The sequence below is a fragment of the Rutilus rutilus genome (assembly GCF_951802725.1).
Source record: "Rutilus rutilus genome assembly, chromosome: 19".
Lineage (NCBI taxonomy): Eukaryota > Metazoa > Chordata > Actinopteri > Cypriniformes > Leuciscidae > Rutilus > Rutilus rutilus.
Genome location: NC_140232.1, coordinates 12329270 through 12349544, shown reverse-complemented (window position 1 = coordinate 12349544; position 20275 = coordinate 12329270). Strand labels below are relative to the sequence as shown.

At 41.8% G+C, this 20275-nt stretch overlaps 1 protein-coding gene across 3 annotated transcripts in view; it reads right to left on the bottom strand.

Annotated features, from left to right (window-relative positions):
- The window catches only part of LOC311278641 (solute carrier family 12 member 5-like), an 86949-nt gene that overhangs the window by 35171 nt on the left and 31503 nt on the right, over positions 1 to 20275 (bottom strand). For all 3 annotated transcript variants that reach the window (XM_084389629.1, XM_084389627.1, XM_084389628.1), the window contains exons 2-10: positions 16802 to 16902; positions 16582 to 16713; positions 15560 to 15706; positions 14136 to 14190; positions 12996 to 13126; positions 11486 to 11733; positions 11194 to 11405; positions 2928 to 3095; positions 16 to 114 (exon numbers count right to left, since the gene is read on the bottom strand). In XM_084389629.1, the coding sequence (XP_084245755.1) occupies positions 16 to 114; positions 2928 to 3095; positions 11194 to 11405; positions 11486 to 11733; positions 12996 to 13126; positions 14136 to 14190; positions 15560 to 15706; positions 16582 to 16713; positions 16802 to 16902 (1293 nt within the window). The remainder of the gene's footprint in view (positions 1 to 15; positions 115 to 2927; positions 3096 to 11193; positions 11406 to 11485; positions 11734 to 12995; positions 13127 to 14135; positions 14191 to 15559; positions 15707 to 16581; positions 16714 to 16801; positions 16903 to 20275) is intronic.

Genomic DNA, 20275 nt, shown 5'->3' with positions numbered 1-20275 from the left:
TGGAGTAAAGGATACAGATGATGGAGGTGGTTGTGATGGCCATGATGGTCCCAACAGGGATGGACTTCTGAGCATCCTGCAGGTCACCAGAACGGTTGGAACCAGCCATGATACCTGTGACATACACACAAACATTATGGGCCCTATCTTGCACCCAGCGCAATTGACTTTGTACACAGACGCATGTATCATTCCTATTTTACACCCGCGCACAGTGGACTTTTCCCTCCACAGACGCACGTCGGTTAACTAGAACCACTGACCAGGAAAAACCTAGTCTAAAGTCAGTGGCGCGTTGCGCATGTTATTCATATGCTATTTTAAGGGCGCATGCTTGGCCTTAATCAATGTAGCGTGTGCACAACGCGCATACACTTTGATTCTCTCATCTACACAGAAGCAGCCGTTTTTATTTTTGAAAATCATACATTATTACAAGGAAAAATATTAGGTCTTGTAGGTCTTGATAAGCCTAGGGCTTCTACTTATCCCTTTTCGAACCGTGTGATTATTATGCTAAAAAAAAAAATTCATGTGTTGCTGTCTTTGGTTTAATTTATTTCTTAATTGTTAGAAATAAAGATTTCATTCATTCATTCATTCATTAACACACGAGGGAAATCATTGTTGTGTCCATGAAGATGTGAAAAAATAGGCATACATCTAGCTTACACATTAACCCAAATTATCATACGCCTGTTTAACCGAAGCTAATTTGGGTGGGTTTCTCCCATCCCCATACAATGTCACTTATGTCTTTTATGGCCCTGACGAGACCGTCGGTCTCCTCGGCTGTGAACCGCTCCTGGCGCGTGCCTGGCAAATCCGCCGTTATAATAGCCATCCGCCATGGAACAAGCACGCCTGCTCTTAAAGGGAATGTGAGATGTCGCTCTGATTGGTTTATTTCACGTTACACCCAAACCACACCCATGAATAATGAAGCTACTTCAGACCAACCCATTTTAGATTTGCGTCGGGCGCAAAAGTCATTTATCCCGCCGGTATAATAGCAACAGCGCCCAAGACCCGCCCACAAAGTTACTTGCGTTTCACGCTTGATACTTGCGTTTCAGATCATTAAAATAGGGCCCTATGTCAGAAAACACTGGGTCTGTCCGTGGATCAGGTTTTGCCTAGACTGAAAAGAACAAATGTAATAAGAACAAAAAAGCAGCAAATTTGCTTTCACTGTTTGCTTTCACTGTTTTTATTACTGAATAATTTTTTTTTTTTTTTTTTTTGGATTATTGCACATCATCTTGTTTTTAATTGTTAGTCATTTAATTTGAATTCATTTTTAATTAAATTTTTCTTAAAAAAAATTAAGTATACACAGAAAAAAAAGTAAACTAGACATTTCTATTACAGTTTTTTTCAACTGCTTACACACATTTTCAAAACTTTGCATCTTTTTTTTTTTTTTTTACTTTACACACAAATCCAAGAATTGCACACACAAAATGCAAAATGCCTCACATCTTATGTTGCAAACACCTTTGCCATAATATTATATATTTGGATATATCATATACACAGTTATATCATATACACAGTTATCATATACACACAAAACCTAAAGCTCTTCTTTCATGAGCTTCTATGTACATTTCCGTAAAAGATTGAAAGTACAGTGCTATGCATAAGTTTAGACACCCATACTAAAGTTGACTAAAAAGAGGAATAAAAAATCATCTTTTGGAAACTGAACTTAATGCCTTAATTTAAAAAATTTGGAAAAATCCAACCTTTAAGGACACCAATTTTCTTTGTGAATGAATAATGTATCGTAAATAAATAAATGTTCTTCCTTAAAATACAGGGTGCATAAGTTTGGACACCCCTATGTTAAATTCCCATAGAGGCAGGCAGATTTTTATTTTTAAAGGCCAGTTACTTCATGGATCCAGGATACTATGCATCCTGATAAAGTTCCCTTGGCCTTTGGAATTAAAATAGCCCCACATCATCACATAGCCTTCACCATACCTAGAGATTGGCATGGTTTTATTTCAGTTAGCCTAATAGCAGATGATCTTATGGAAAGTACCCCATGCCAATCTCTAGGTATGGTGAAGGCTATGTGATGATGTGGGGCTATTTTAATTCCAAAGGCCAAGGGAACTTTATCAGGATGCATAGTATCCTAAAAAAAATAATAAAAAAAAATACTTAAAAATAAAAATCTGCCTGCCTCTATGGGAATTTAACATAGGGGTGTCCAAACTTATGCACCCTGTATTTTAAGGAAGAACATTTATTTATTTACGATACATTATTCATTCACAAAGAAAATTGGTGTCCTTAAAGGTTGGATTTTTCCTAATTTTTTAAATTAAGGCATTAAGTTCAATTTCCAAAAGATGATTTTTTATTCCTCTTTTTAGTCAACTTTAGCATGGGTGTCTAAACTTATGCATAGCACTGTAGTTGGCAGAGAGATTTTTTTAAATTCTCGGTAAACACAAGCAATATTGAAACCTAACTATTTATTTTTTTACTGTAAGCATTTGTGGTTGTGAATACAGTTTTACACAGTCCGAAAAAACCTATAACTTGACTGTTGTCCTCTTTATAAGCCTATTCTAAAGCCATGATTGGTTGGTGTTAAGCAAAGCAATGAGTGATTGCACATGTGAGGAGGAGTGTGTGTGAGGCACTGATGAATTAAAATCAAGATACTTCCTGTTAGATTTTTGTGTGTTACATAGAGAATTGTGTGTTGTGGTTTGCAAAAAGTGTTTTAAGAAATTGAAAACTGAGTCGAAGGCTAATAATTAGTGTATGGTTTTGCAGATTTGTTGTGTGGTTCTGGTGTTTCAGTTCAGGTTTCAGAAATTGTGTGACAAGTAAGGATTTTGTGTGTAAGCAGTTGAAAAAAACTGTAATAATAATTCCCCTAGTAGTTATGGAACTGTTGTACTGACCTGTGACAGAGGGGAAGTAGATGCCGACCAGCAGGGTGAAGAAGCTGGTGATGTCAGCGAGGACATATCGGTTAGTGTTGGTTAGTGGGGCCTCAGGGTCGAGTACGGAAACTATACCTCGTTTCTCTATAAATGTATTTTTCTCAGCAAACATGCTGAAAAGGTTTTCTGTGAAGAAGAATTTTTTTTTTTTTTTTAAACAAAATTACATCAAATACAGAATCAGTACATTTTTAACATTAAAGCTCAACAATAACCTTACTGATATACTCAAGCATTTCAAATATTCAAATGGGGTTCGAAATTTGTAAAATAGCATGGACATTTTTTCAACATCATTATTTTAAGTTCATTTTATATATGCAAATGTTTAAGAGTCTATGATTGGATCATTATCGCCGTGATTACTATGTTCCCTTTCGAAAGGGAACTCTACACTACGTCAGAATGACGCTATGGGGAACGCCTCAGGCGTGACAGGTGTCTGAAATCAAATATCATCTCACAGCAATCATGCTGACCGGCGACAGCCCGTGAATCATTAGCGTGAATGATTAACGTGCAACCTGCAAGTATAAAAGGGGCGCTTTGCAAACATGACACCATCCTTTTCGTCTTCAGGGACTGTTTTTGTCTGTAAATTAAAAACGTCTACTCCAGCAAGGAAATGAAACGCACGTCCAAGGCAAGTCCTAAGGAATTTGTTAAATGTGTTGACCCGTGCCCAAGATATTTGTCGCCGGGTGACACTCACGAGATGTGCGTGTACTGTCTGGGTGAAGAGCACGCACAGGATGTTCTCGAGGGAGCATCCTGTGCAAACTGTGAGTGTTTTCCTATGAGAACGCTCCGCTCTCGTCTGGCTCTCTTCTCGAGGGGAGAGAGTTCAGCATCTGGTCCTCGCGGATCGGGTCCCGCTCGTGCCGAGGCAGAGCGGCGACGCGCTTCATGGGGCTCCCAGATGGAGCTCGCTGACAGTCTCGAGAGGGTTGTTCACCTCTCGGACGAGTCATCGACTGACGAGAGTGAGCTGCAGGTGGATGACGGAGAAGATTCTCCTACTGATACTGCAGCGAGTGCTCTTCAGGCTGGGCAAGAGATGGCTGAGGAGGATGAATCAGATCCTCAACCTCGTCAGCCATCCTGCCCCATGTACGCTGAGTTGGTGGAAGTTATGGAGCGCGCCACTGACAAGCTTCAGTTGCCATGGAAACAGCGCGCTCAGGGAGAGATCGCTCGCGGCCGGTTAGACGATCGATTTCTCCCTGAACATAGACCACCAGCTCAACGGAGCCTCCCATTCCTTCCGGATCTTCATTCTGAGATCGAGAGGGCATGGGAGAAACCATACTCGGCCCGTATTCATCGACATCAGCGGGGTAATTTCGCTGATGTTGAGGGGATCGGGGAGTATGGTTATGTGTCGATGCCGCCCATTGACGAGACGTTTGCGAACTATCTCGTATCTGGGCGGGCGTCGACACTAAAAGCTCCGACTCTGCCATCCAAGCCTCTTAAAGTCACGGCTCGCTTGAATGGCAGAGCGTACATGGCAGCAGGTCAGGCTGGTGCTGCCCTTCACACCATGGCAGTGCTCCAAGCCTACCAAGCTGATCTGCTGCGGGATCTCGACCAGGGGACGGGGCTGTCCCCTGAGGCGGTCGCTGAGTTGCGCCGGACCACAGATTTGTCTCTCCGGGCCACTAAACAGACTGCTGCCGCGATCGGCCGGTCGATGGCGGCGATGGTGGCCACGGAGAGGCATCTGTGGCTCAACTTGGCTGATATCGGGGAGAAGGAAAAGGCCCTTCTCCTTGATTCACCAGTTTCGCCCACTAAACTTTTCGGCACCTCCGTTGAGGCGGTGGTTGGAAAGTTTAGGGAGGCGAAGGCGCGCTCAGCCGCATTTAAAACTTGTATACCGCTGAGATCCGGGCCCCGGCCCAGGCAGGCGGGAGGACCTGGTCCGTCTTGGTCCGAGGACCATAGACAGGGCCAGAGGTCTAGTGTTGCCTCTCGTGCGCCCCCTCCAGGGAGGAGTAGGACGCAGAGAAGGCGAGCCTCCCGCAAGAAGAGGGACTTAAGGGAGGTCATTCAGCGCAAGCGGAGCAGCGCTCAGCGGAAGTAAGGGTATGACCTCCCTGGAGGGCTTTTTCTACCGGCCCTCTCCCTCTTCTTTACTCCCCAGGCGTTTGCGTTACACCAGTCCTGGGGTTGGGCCTATGATGAGAACTATGTTCTGATGGCCCGCCGTAGCAACTGGTTGATGTGAGTGCCTCTTTTAGGCATGTAAAAGTGGTGGACCCCAGGTTCGTTGAGACCTTTCTGGTGAAGTCTTCACTCCGCACGCCGCAGGTGAACTTTTTTGGTTTTTGGAGAATTTGTGTGTATAACTAACACTTATCTGTATCTCTCTACAGAAGCCTTGTTCCCTGTATAGACCTAGGGGTCATTCTTAGAATAAAAAGGTAAAGTATGGAACTTCAGGGCCCTGAAGCCTCCCCTGTTGGTGGCTGGAACGATCTAACGAGAAGCTCAAGGAAAATTGGTTTCCGTTTTGAGTATGTGATGGCCTTCCTGTCATAACATTTTTTATGCGTGGTGGGCCACCGCTCATTTCTTTTTAGCCGCAGGGCTGTTAGCCACCCTGGGGTAGAGTAGTTGGTCTTCCTAAAAAAAAAAAAAAAAAAAGAACTTTTTTGCTTTAGGTTTAGACTGACGCTGGCGCTTCAGATAGATCTTATGTCTTACCTATTGGTTTGTGACATTGGTATCCTGAGTACTTCGCTCCCCTGAGCTCTGTAAGGTGTCAGTAGGTGAGTGTTTTTCAGCCTCTCAATTAAGTAGGCTGTGGCTCCTCCGAGCTCTCAGGTAGATCTATGCTTGTAGGTCGGCCCTAACCCGGGCCGCCTCTGTAGCTGGCCTAGGCTAGGTTTGGGATGTTGGAGGCGTTCTGCTAAGTATAGCTGCCACATTCATTATGTGTTAGGCTTCCTCCCCTAGATTTCAGCCTCCTCCCTTAAATGGGAGTTGTTGGCCAAGGCCCGCCCCTTTCACTGCATTCAGGGGTGGTAGAGTAATGCAGGGTGGTAGTTGAGGTATGATCCTTCAGGCAGGGTTAGGCTGTCTTTCGCTCTGCGATGTGATAGTTTGCCAGACCCTGCCGAACAGAGCTACTTGGATTAGGCCTCTAGAGCTGGCTCCACTCAGCCCGTCGAGCTGAACCACTCGAACGAGGGGTGAAGGTTGGTTGGCTTGCAAGCAAGCCCCGCTTCCCCAGGCTGGGCACAGGACAAATCCCTGTTACCCTTTGGAGCCACTTGCAGGCCCGCTCCCTGTCTAACATTTCAGGGGCATATGGTGTTACTCCCCCACTAAACGCGGGGTAGTTTTGAGTAATCCATTCTCAGCTCTGTATTATCTACCTCACACCACGATGGCTCCGGTTGAGCAGGGAGTTCTAACTACATTTCATTCCGGTTTTTGAACTCCGCTCCCTTGAAGCCAGAGCATTGCCATGAGCTGACGCCCATGCATTTAGTAGGCAGGCCCTTAAAATGGGGCCTCCACTAGGCAGAGTGGCGTATGTTGTACTCCCCTGCTATGAGGGTATTGCTTTTTGCTGAGTACACTGCCTTTGGCAATGTGATTAGGTACCAGGATGCTGTAAGCGCTGTAGTAACAGTTTTTCTGCCTTGAAGGCTGCACAGTTAGGTAGTAGGCCCCAGCAGGCCTCCTTGACCGGGTAGCCCCTAAGATAGGGCTCCTAGGCCAGCTCACCTTCGTTGGTTGGCCCTGGTAGTTCGGGCAGAAGACTCACTACCGAGTAGTAGGTCTTAACAGGCCTCCTCGGAGGTGGGTCACAACATTGTGGAGCATACACTAGGTCAAAACTTTAGGAAAGTTTTTTATTAGTATGGTTCCAGCAGTGTTCATTAAAGTAGCAGAAAGACTCGCTATCAGCTAGTAGGCTCGACCGGGCCTCCCTGTTAGGCGAGTCCCCAGCAGCAGTACACATCCAGCTGATTAGACCGTTTCAGGAAGTAGGCCTCTTTAGGCCTCCCTGAAGATGGGCTCCCACATTTTTTTGTGGGGATCAGGTAGTAGGCTTTACTAGGCCTCCCTGAGGGCTGAATCCCTCATACTGTGGTACTAAGTGGCCCTGAGGTTGAACTATCAGGTAGTAGGCCTCATAAGGCCTCCCTGAAGGCAAAGCCCCATAGACAGTCAACTGGACTGCCAGTCTGGCCCACTGTCAGCTGTGGTTTTCAGGTAGTAGGCCTCTCCAGGCCTCCCTGAAAGTAAGCTCCTTCATGTCATGGCTCTCTGGTAGTAGGCCTCACCAGGCTTCCCTGGAGTTGAGTTCCATCATACTTTGAGTTTCCACTTAATGTGGTTTTTCTTGAGCTCCCACGTTCTGTGGTTATCAGATAGTAGGCTTCACCAGGCCTCTCTGAAGGAGAGCTCCCACATACTGTGGTTGTCAGGTAGTAGGCCTCTCCAGGCCTCTCTGAAAGTGAGCTTCCACGTTCTGTGGTTATCAGATAGTAGGCTTCATCAGGCCTCTCTGAAGGTGAGCTCCCACATACTGTGGTTGTCAGGTAGTAGGCCTCTCCAGGCCTCTCTGAAAGTGAGCTTCCACGTTCTGTGGTTATCAGATAGTAGGCTTCACCAAGCCTCTCTGAAGGTGAGCTCCCACATACTGTGGTTGTCAGGTAGTAGGCCTCTCCAGGCCTCTCTGTAAGTGAACTCCCATGCACTGTGGTTATCAGGTAGTAGGCCTCACTAGGCCTCCCTTAAGTTGAGCTCCCACGTTTTGTGGTTGTCATGTAGCAGGCCTCTCTAGGCCTCTTTGTAAGTGAACTCCCATGCACTGTGGTTATCAGGTAGTAGGCCTCACTAGGCCTCCCTGAAGTTAAGCTCCCACATACTGTGGTTATCATGTAGTAGGCCTCTCCAGGCCTCCTTGGAAGGTTAGCTCCCACTTACTGTGTGTTTCCACTTAGCATGGTGTTTCAGGTAGTAGGCCTCTCCAGGCCTCTCTGAAAGTGAGCTCCCACGTTTTGTGGTTATCAGATAGTAGGCTTCACCAGGCCTCTCTGAAGGTGAGCTCCCACATACTGTGGTTGTCAGGTAGTAGGCCTCTCCAGGCCTCTCTGAAAGTGAGCTCCCACGTTTGTGGTTATCAGATAGTAGGCTTCACCAGGCCTCTCTGAAGGTGAGCTCCCACATACTGTGGTTGTCAGGTAGTAGGCCTCTCCAGGTCTCCCTGAGTAGTTTCACTGTGGTGCTGGGTTTTGTAAGCTAGTGGCCGCTTACTTTCAGTTTAGCAGACCTTATCAGGCAGCTAGCGAAGGTGAGCTTGCGCCCTGGCTCGACTCAAGTTTTTATTCTCTGCTACGGGTTCCCTCCTGGAACCTCTTTTTCCTGCTACAGCCTGGTTGCCTACCAGGTAGATCTAATGCTCCTCCCCTCACTGAGGGTCAGTATGAGTATGTGGTCTCCTGAGTCTGGTCAGTCGGTCGTAGGCCTCTCTTGAGGCCTCCCAGTTAGATCAGCCCTTAGGCCCTCACAGGCCTCCTCAGTGTTTTGAAACAAACACTGAGTTGATCTGTGGATTGAGTAGAGAAACTCCCCTCGCTGGCAAGGGTTGTAAAGCACTATGCTGAGTCATACTCTCCAGGATATCCCGTCTCTGAGATCCGGTCCGAGTGGTTCACTGCCTGCTTCACAGTCCCTCGGGTTGGATGCCTTCCTAAAGGCAAGTGTCCAGAGGCTCTGTCTTCGGACAGACAGGAAGTGGCCAGACTGTAGTGTCTTATATAGTGACACCAGGTCAGGCCTGCCTGGTGGCGTTTCAGGCGGCGTTCCCCTGAATAGTGACTGGCTGGGGTTCCTCAGGTTCCCTAGCCACATTCCCTAGAAGGGACCCCTTCTAAGAAGTTGAAGTTGTGGTCCTTGGCCCTTGAGCAGGCCCAGGTAGACCTTTCACTAAACTATGTTTATGGAGGTTTTCTGTGGTGTCATTTAGCTTGGGCTATGACCGTAGGGAGTGCTGTCACTGACAGCTCAGTGTGACCTGGGGGTGAGTGGTACTAGCGTTCATTTGAATTGCCGGTTCTGACAGTTGTCACTGCCTTTTGGCATGCACTCCCCTTAGCATGGTGGCGTTGGTATATCGTTCCCCATAGCGTCATTCTGACGTAGTGTAGAGTTCCCTTTCGAAAGGGAACGTCTCAGGTTACGACTGTAACCTATGTTCCCTGAGAACAGGGAACGAGACACTACGTCTTCCTGCCATGCCTCGGGGCCTGCCTGCAACAGTCCCTTCAGACGATAGGATGGTGTCATGTTTGCAAAGCGCCCCTTTTATACTTGCAGGTTGCACGTTAATCATTCACGCTAATGATTCACGGGCTGTCGCCGGTCAGCATGATTGCTGTGAGATGATATTTGATTTCAGACACCTGTCACGCCTGAGGCGTTCCCCATAGCGTCATTCTGACGTAGTGTCTCGTTCCCTGTTCTCAGGGAACATAGGTTACAGTCGTAACCTGAGACGTTTTTAGCATGTTAAATGTTTGGCAACAGTTAATAAATACCTTAATTATGTATAGTGTTTTGTTCTTCCCTCATATTTAAAATATTTAAAAATTAAAATAATTTCCTTGTACTTTGAAGGTTTAATCAAAATTGTTTCAAAATAGAAGCAAACTAAATACACACACACTGCCTGGCCAAAATATTTAAATAGGCAAATGCTTAAGAGTCTATGATTGGAGTTTCATTATTGCAGTTATTATTATGTTTCTAGCATGTTAAATGTTTGTCAACAGTTTTTCTAACCCTAATTGATGGAGTGTTTAGCTTTTCATTTCTGAATCATGTAGGAAGACAAGATCTTGACCAAAAATTGATGTGCCTCTTGATGGAAATAAATGTTGTGATGTTATTTCCATCAAGAGGTGCATCAAGTTCCCTTTCAAGGCGGTCACTTCGACATTACGTCATACTGACGTATATGGGAACTCCTTCCTTCTCCATTTTCACTGAAATCCTATAGGCTAACGCACAGGATCAACAGAGGCCGCGGTTTATACTGCCCGCGGTCCGGTCAGCATTTGCACGTTTTGCGTCAATTGGCCAGCTGTCTCCAGCTGGCGTTAGCCTATAAGATTTCAGTGAAAATGGAGAAGGAAGGAGTTCCCATATACGTCAGTATGACGTAATGTCTCGTTCCCGCCTCTCAGGGAACCAAGGTTACGATAGTTACCGGAGACGTTTTGTTCAAGCAAGTTTTGTTCAAGCAATCTGTAAAGTCTCCTCCAGGACATCCCAAAGACTTTCAATGAATTTCAGGTCTGGACTCAGAGGTGCCAATTCATGTGTGAAAATGATTCTTCATGCCCCCTCACAACCATTCTTTCACAGTTTGAGCCTGATGAATTTTGACATTGTCATAATGGAATATGGTCATGATGTGTCTTCATACATGGTTGTTTAAGAAATAAAAAGCTAAATACTCCATCAATTAGGGTTAGAAAAACTGTTGACAAACATTTAACATGCTAGAAACATAATAATAACTGCAATAATGAAACTCCAATCATAGACTCTTAAGCATTTGCCTATTTAAATATTTTGGCCGGGCAGTGTGTGTGTATTTAATTTGCTTCTATGTTGAAACAATTTTGATTAAACCTTCAAAGTATGAGGACAATATTTTAATTTTTAAATATTTTAAATATGAGGGAAGAACAAAACACTATACATAGTTAAGGTATTTATCTGACAAAATGATTTGCCAAAAAAAAGGCCAACTACAGCTACAGGTTTTATTTTATTATGCAAAAAAGAAAAATGCATAGAAAAACAAAAAGCTCACAGGAAAATTGACTCCAAGCGCAACAACTACACAATATGCTTACACAATCTTTTAAAATCTAAAGTCAAAATGCTTACAAAGACAATAATTATACACTGTTGTCTCTACACTACAAAAATACACTATCGTTCAAAAGTTTGTCTCGTATGCTAACCAAGGCTGCATTTATTCAATCAAAAATACTATAGAGTACAGTAAATAATACATTAAGATTGTGAAATATTACAATTTAAAATTATTGTCATGCTTGTGGAAACCTTTAAAGAAAAGAAAGTTCAAAAGAACATAATTTAATTGAAAAAGTATTAAAGTATTATTTATTTGAAATAGTAAAAGTACTGTGATGAATATATAAAGATCAATGTCTGTAAGTCTCCTAACCTGCCAGGATGCCACTGGTGACTCCAGGGATTCCCTGGATCTGGCTAACGTTGTTGTTGGTGAAGTAATCATCGCAGGTGGCGTTCAGGAACTCTGAGTCACAGAAGGCTCTCCAAAGCTTGGTGGTGACCGTGGCATTTCCCTGCTCTATGGTCTTGGCACAAATGTCAAAGCTCTTCGACACAAGAGTTCGGTTCCCGAGCACACACACCCTATACAGGATAAGGTCTGTATGATTATGGACGCTCTGTGCCCTAAAGGAACATTCTGAATCCCAAAAAGTTCTACTTACGGAAAGTCAGGTGGATCAAAAGATGTCTTGATGACCCCGGCGTAGACAGCGAGAATGGAGAGAATGACGCAGGCGAGGAACACAAGGGCCAACTTGTTGACGTACTTCACACCAACAAAGACAACTAAAGACATCAAGGAGAGCACGATGGTACCGTACACACGCATGTTATTCAACAATGCTGCCTCTGCCTCTGCTCCCTCCAGACCCTCCATCTTGAATATGGCAGCTGCTGGCACAATGTAGATCTACAAAAAAATCAATAATATTTTAAAGATTTTATAATAATATTTTTAAGATATTTTTATTTAGTACTGCCCTTCAGTAGCCAAATATGATATTTACATGTTTCACAGAAGACAAAAGTTTAAATTTACCCCAATCATCAAAATCGAAAAGTTTACACTCCCCAGCTGTTAATGCATTGCATCCCTTAAATGGTTAGTTCACCCAAAAATGAAAATGATCCCATATCCCCTCAATCCATCCTAGGTGTATTTGACTTTCTTCTTTCAGCCAAACACAATCAGAGTTATGTTAAAAAATATCCTGGCTCTTCCAAGCTTTACAATGGGAATGAATAGTAACTGAGATTTTAAAGCTCCAAAAAGCGCATCCATTCACCATAAAAGTAATCCATACGGCTTCAGAGGTTTAATAAAGACCTTCTGAAAGGAGTTCAGTAGGAGTTGTGTAAGCTTAGGTGAGAGTAGACACCTCTCGTGTTTCAAACAAACAGGGCTGTGCAACAAACTCAAACTCCTCCGACATTTATGTTTAAAAATTCTCGTTTTAGACCTCTAATTCATGACCGGTATTTTGTTTAGCTCTGCGCTTCCGAGTTCATAAATACATCATGCGTCAGGTCAGAGGTCACTCTAGACTCGTGTACGACAGTTACAGGAAGCCAGTGATTATAGTTTATAAAGTTATAAATATGAATAGTTTTCTTACGCAAACGCATTGCTTCGCTTCAGAAGGCCTTTATTAACCAACTGGAGCCGTATGGATTACTTTGATGATGGATGGATGGATGCGCTTTTTGGGCTTCAAAAACTCAGGCTCTCAAACTCTGATTGTGTTTGGCTGAAAGAAGGAAGTCATACACCTAGGATGGATAGTAAATTGTGGGATAACTTTCATTTTTGGGTGAACTCACCCTTTAATTATCCTCAGTGCAGTGTGAAAATATGAATCATAAAAAAATAAATTCACTGTTTGAAATGGTTCAAATATGCAGAAGATGCTAGAAAAACAAAGAATGTGCAGAGTAGGACCTGGAAGATTCTTTCAGTGGACATATTCACAGTATAAATTAAAATACATTTTGTAAAAATCATCATAAATCTAAGAAAATAGATGCTCAATAATGTAATTATCCCTACAGTTTGGACCCTTGCCTGCTGAGCTAGTCAGCTAATGCTTGCAATGTTTGTATCGATACATTTTGCTTGAATTAGTTTGAATTGACACTGGATGTCAGATTAAGCGAAAACCAAAGAAATTGTACCAGTAGGATTTCGATGCATCCCAGGATGTACATGGCTCCTGCAAAAGTGGTCCCCAGGTAGAAACATATACCAACGGCCCCGCCAAACTCCGGCCCCAGTGAGCGAGAAATCATGTAGTATGAACCTCCAGCTACAAGCACACAAACAAATGTACCATTAAGCATATACATCTAAAGAGTTAAATAGAACAGCATTTCACACTAATAGCTAATAGTAGCTTTCTTTCCATCCAATGTTGTGAATTTTACTTAAGCGCAAAATTAGAATATTGCATAAAACATTTGCGAATCCAGCACCGTTTCCATCCAATGTATCCAAGAGAACACAATTGTCACTTCCTGGGAAACCGGCGCCAAATATCTTTACTAAAAATGGAAGTTGCTGCAATCAGGAAAGGGACTGTGGCTCTTTTTTCGTACATCATAAATGACTTGCGCCTCAGAGTGTGCAGACGAACACTGTATAAACACTGTAAAGTTATCTTGCATTCGGAGGCGGATGCCTGGTGTTTGGGAAAGCAATTGTGTGAGACAGTTCTGGGATGTAATCAAGTCATTTTGATGACAGACTTTAGCTCAGGCATTTCAGAATGACCAAACCAATATTTGAGATGCTGTGCTATGAAATTGGTCCACTGGTTAGTCCAGTTATCCAATCAAATTCTCAGCTGGGGCAAAGTCTGAGTATTTTGTTGTGCATGGAGTGATTTATTCGGAAAATGTAGTTTCTGCATGTCTTCTTATTGGATAAAAAAATGAGCAACCTCAAATGAGCACATACGCTTTTTATGCACATTTTGTATTAGTTATGCGGATTTTGGAATTTCCATTCAACTTTTTTTTTTTGTGATATCCCAAAATTCACATAACAATAAGTGAATTGAGACATAGCTACTATTATCATACTTTTTTCTTCTTGAAATGACATTCAAGAATTCCATGACACAGGCTACTGTTATTTCAAATAAACAGAGACATACAAGCATCCACACAAACGAACACACAGTTATGAGCCTGGAGCTGATCTCAGCACAGTTGGGAGCTGTACTGTGCACTGTAGCTAACTGCCCATGAAGAACAACAGGACAGCCGTCCTCTGGGCATCTGCACGCATACACAAACACTGTGAATTCTGCTCACCTGGCACAACTCCATTGGTGGCAATAGCACTCATTGAGATCGCAGTCAGCATAGTCTGTAAATAAAGTAAATAAAGATCAATACAATGGGGACAATGAGTGACAGAGACAAGAGGCCCCCACTAAGTCCCCCAGTGACTTGTGAAAGAAAAAAATATTTATTAGAAAATAAACATTGGGAGGTTATGCAGTTGAGTGGGATTTTTACTGGTTTAGCAGATTCATCGGTTGTAGGGGAAAAGAGGGACAATTATTTTGTCCCTGGCCCCATGAATTGAAGTAACACCCCTGCATAAAAACATGAATTCTGTAATTATGTTATATCATTAACAATACGCCATTTTTAGGATGGTAATTAAAAACTTTACAATGAGGTTTCATTTGTTAACATTAGTTAACTACCTTATTTAACACGAGCTAACAATGAACATTGAACAATACTTCTACAGCATTTAATAATCTTTGTTTTTACATGTCTCTCTGAACTGCTTGATTCTGATTGGTCAGTACTTGAGCACATTTTACACTCATGTAACTTGTATGATATTTGATGCACTCAAATTCTAAAATAGGAACCTAGAGTATTATTTATTTGAAAGCACTCAGTATTCATATACTGCCAGCGTAGCCAAGACTGAAACAAACCTTGTGAATATGACTAGTGAGTGTGGGTTGACAGAATTTATTCTGCGAGTCTGAGTGTATCTGGGGTTTGGCAGGGTCAAAAGGGTCATAATAGGGGATTTATGGTGGTAGAATCTGAAGAGACAGCTTTCAGCTTTTTTATATCAAACAATATTAAAGCAGATATGACAGGAGGGGAAAGAGCTCAGAGTGGGACAGCACTGCACATTCACTTACATAATACTGCACAAACTCACTCGGAAAGAAAATACCGCAGCAAATATTCACTAATATGTGACACGAGCACGCACAGAACACATGCAAACACGCACGCCACCAGAATCACCAGCAGTTTGTGCTTAACTGGCAGCTCTGAAATCAAACACCACATGTAAGCATTTACATTTATGTTCTTGGCAGAAATTCCATCTGACGCTCCCGTACCGACTTACCAAAGTGACTTACAACAAAGTGATTGTATAACTGTAAGCAATCTTCAGTTAAAGGTGCAGAGGGGTAAAGGGAAACCTTAAGCTCTCGAGGGGGAGTCTCTGGGGGGTCATGCTGCATAATGGTGATAAAAAATACTTCTTTCGAGGTTTAGATCGAGGCTTTCTGTTGGTGTAGATGCTGTAAAGTGCATTCAGATATGAATGATGGAAAGGCTATTTGTGTAGTATTAGTGTTTGAGCTTGTGTAACTGGTGTAACAGACCCCCCCCCCCCCCACACACACACACACATCCCACACACACACACACATGGCTCCTGCAGTGTCTGTGTATGTGCGTCTGAGACTGACCGTGGAGCAACACATGAAGACGATGACGAAGGTTCCCAGGACGCCTCCAACGCCCACCAGCCAGGTCATCCTGAGGAAAAGGATCACCCCCAGGATGTTCTGCATACATGGCAGGTAAACGCCCATTATCGTGCCCATACGTGGAGCCTGTCAATCAAACAATAAAAAAAATCATTAATCAGGACACCATGTAAATCTATTAACTGGTACATGATGCTCAGTATAATTCACAGACGGCACACTTAAAAGGCCATTTTATCTGCTTGTCAATCAACATCCACCAAATCAATGGTTAAGTACCGTCCATCAACATACACAAGAAGTCTTATACCATTGTCCTTGTGTGTGAATTACCTGCTTCTGTGCAGCATCTGTCTACAAATAGTGAAGCTGCAAGTTTCAAAAACTTCAAAAACATCAACGTTACCCACTCGTTGCTGAGAAATTTAATGTAGAGATTCTGTAGGGAAGCTATTTTGCAGGGCAGCGTTGATAAGTTTCTATGCTCCTGGATGTTTCTCTCTCTGTGTGTGTGTGTGTGCTTCAACGAAAGCAGCGCATTAATATAGATCAGCGATTAAACTTACTGGAACTACCTGTGCATTAATCAATTTTTTATGCACACCTTCCAGCGAATCAGAATCAAGTATTCAGGCAGACCATGGTATAAAGGTACAATACAGATTGTTTCAAAGCTGCTTCAAAGCATTAAACAGAAAAATAACAGAATCATTGATGCAACTTTCATCAAATATTAACAAATTATGTTGCAAAGCAGCTCTAAAAAGTCATTATTGTCATTATTCAGCTCAAGTCTGTTCAGTGTTGATTCAGTTCAGTTTAATAACAGTGTTGATATTGCAAAGTCAATTATGAAACAAATTTGATACAATGATAAAGCAGCTCTACAGAAGACAATAGTGTTATCATCCAGCTCAATTCAGTTCAAGTTTGTACTCATCTGAAAGAAGGTTCGGTAGTGATTTGGCAGTGTGTAGAGATAATGGAAGAGTTTCTGTCACCTGCACAGTTTTCTTGCGTGCCTCCTCATTGTTTTCTGCCTCCTCATGCTCTTTACTGCCCTGCGTCAGGTTGGAGTAGTTGGCAAGGCTGCTCAGCACAGAAGATACTATAGGACTAGTGTCCATCTCCTCCTACAAAACACACACATACAAACAAGGGTAAGCTTACATTCACACTGTATGTAACCCTTTGAAACACTCATTAGCAGTGCTGCACTACCTCAAACAGAGCCATGTTTTTCCCATCATACTGCTGGCTTTTCTCTACGTCACTGGTGCTGCTGTTGATAAAGGGGCTGCTCTCCTTGGATGTTGCATCTCCTGTGAACATACATCAATTAAACATTGTTGTTTATCTGAGATAGAGTATATTAACAGAGGGCCCAAAAAGTATTGGACACTTAAAAATATAAAAAAAATATAAAGTTGTTGTACACAACCAATCAAAATTTTGGAGTTAGTAAGATTTTTTTTTTTTTTTTTGGAAATGAATAGTTTTATTCAGCAAGGATGCATTAATTTGGTAAAAAGTGACATTAAAGATTTCTATTTCCAATAAATGCTTTTGAAATTTCTATCCACAAAGAATCCTGAAAAAAAAAAAAAAACTTCATGGTTTCCAAAAAAATATTAAGCAACACAACTGTTTTCAACATTGATAATAATAATAAATTATTGCTGAGCACCAAATTAGCATATTAGAATTATTTCTGAGGAGTCATTTGACATTGAAGACTGGAGTAATTCAGCTTTTCTAAAAATTCAGCTTTTCCGTCACAGGAAAATGTTAAAATGTTAAACATGTTAAAATATATCTTACAATAAATAACTAGTTAGACTAGTTATTTTAGATGTTTACAATATTTCACAATATTAATGTTTTTACTGTATTTTAATCAAATCAATGCAGCCTTGTTGAGCACAAGAGACATTTAAAAAATCTTACAGACCCCAAACTTATGAACAGTAGTATACATCAGATAACAAAATACTAAACAAATGGCATTTATTTTAAAATAATTTTTTAAGCAAAAAATAAACAGTTTGCTAGGTTTCAGATAAATATAAAAATGGTATTTATATTTATAAAATTACAGTATGCATTGTATTCATCAAAATCAACATCAAGTAAAAACATCCCATTTGCAATCTGTCAGCATTGCTCCCATATAAGATCACGTCATCGCATTAGCATATAATACTAAAGAACGATGTTGTACTGGTATTATCAGATTTACAACATAAGCATATTCAGTTTAAAATGTTCATTTCTCTGTAAGAGTGCTTTGTCTCACAGAATTTGCAGAATGCTTTTTAACATCTCACACAAAGTGCTGTGTACAGTACAATTATTCCAGTCGTTACAACTTCATGTCCATCTGAGAGAAAAGAACAGGAATGGGGTGGATAGATACAACTGTTAAGAAAAACAGCAGCGCATCAACATGCAGCACTCCTTGAGTATCAGTGTGTGTGTGTGTGTGTGGGTGAGGAATTCCAGGATTTCTACATACTCTTCCATAGCAACAACCCGGTTCTGAGCCTATTTTTACACTACCGCTTTCAGCCGCACATCCTTTATCACAGGAACCCTTGATCGGTTTATTCTGAAGTAGCGCAACATACACCCTCACAGGTTCAGAACGATGCTCTTGTGTCCTATAAATACGTCACGGTTTTTAATTGTGTGAATTTCTAAATTGTAGTGCGTATTGTAATGTCACCTTCCCTGCCTTCTCTAACATAATTATATGTGGGAGAATGTTCATTAAATGGCCAAGGGAATCCTGCCTCTTAGCTTGCCCGGTTTAATCTGATGTATTAGTTTAATTAATCATGCTTCCTGCTTCATACATTTTAATTTTCACAGCATTTGCCTGCTTATTGACCTGCGACCCTATGACCTTTAAACACACAATTCATCACCTTGTAATTCCATCTGTCACCGCTGAATCAATACGACACCAAGCCTTATGCTTTGACAGAATGCCAGGTTTATATAGTATATACAGATAGCACTTTAATCTCAAGCCAAAATAAAAGTTAACTATTTCATTTAAGGATCATTGGTCTCACAACGCTTTAATCATCGTACTTTTTGGTTTATCACTTGGTTCCTACTTGTGCATTTGTTCCTATGTGACTATAGTGTGTTTTCTCTCTAATCTTGGCTGAAACTCCTACTTCTGGCTCTCCTGACACACACCATCCCACAACCCCAGCAGACTCACACTGTAATAAGGAATAATGAGAAAAAGATTGGGTTTACAGATTGAGATAGATCCTAATCTTTGACATCTCGTGTGCTGTGTGGTAAAATTTATAACAGAAGCATTTGGTTCATTGTTACAATCCCCAGAAGAGACCCTGAGCATCTCTGTGCCTATTACAGATATCAAAGAGGGGATTGTATACTGAGGGGGTCTGCTGATTCTGCCCTGCTGTCTATTTGAATGGCTCTGGTTTTGCAATGTTGCAGAAGCAAGAGTAGGACAAAAGACAGTAGCCGATGCTTGTACTTTTCTTATAGCTATTCTTTCCACTGCCTTTTTATACACTTCTTTATTCTTGAGCTCTGTCCACTTAAATACACACCAGCTCTCTTTTCAGAAACATGGGCTATTCTAGAGCAACACAATTTATTACTTATATTCCAATATCATATGTGATTTGATTATATTTAAGCAATAACATGCGCTATATCTACCCCCAAATAACAGCCGCAGTAATTTTCAGACCAAGATCATGATTGCGATACAGCTTTGATACAACAGTTCAATCAACGATAAGTTAATAATGTACATTGTGTACACATTGCCATATATATTGTCTTACTTTGTCTATATCTTTGCTTGGGCAGCGAAAATATTTGCAAACAAGTGCACAGCGGAACCGCAACACGTCTGTATATTTCCTGAATGAATTTTAAACAAAAAGATTGAGTGAATGATTCAATGACTCCCTCATAAATGGTTTTGTTCAGTGTTATTTAACGAAACGCTTAAGCGAATTATTCAAATGACTTACCCATAAAGACAGTCATTTGTCATCACCTATTGGCGTAACTTACAAAGTCACTGAAACATCCCCTTCACTACATAGAGTCTGTTTGGAAGGTGTTTAAAGATCAGGGCTATAGGGGTGTGCGATATGTAGTGTCTACTATAATATCATAATTATTGTTTTAACGATGTGCAAGCTGACATTAACGAGTATCAAAAGTGCCGTTTCCCCCCAAATATCATTGAGCATGTTTACGTGCACATTCTCAATCTGATTATGCTTAATAAGCCGACAATGCATGGTGTCATATAAACGTGTTAACCTGTTTTCCTGTAATCGGAGTAAGGTCATAAACGGCTTAAACATAAATTGACTGGCACAGCTACAATTTTGTCCTTTACCCTAATTTCACCATGTATGTAACCTCTATAAGCTGCGTTGTGTCGGCTTATTTAACTGCGCATGTGAGATATGTGAAAGAAAAGCGTCCTTAATTGTCGGTTTAAGCGCATGCAGAAAGAGCTAGTGTTTGAGCTAGAAATAGTTTGCAAACTGACAATTTCTTGACCCAAGAAATTAAAAAAATGTGTTCTTATCAAAATACTGCATCTGTAACTGCAAGAGTGGATAATATATGAGTCTATAAGTTTCCCGCTGAGATGTAGCAAAACTCTTTGGTTTTTAATGCTTT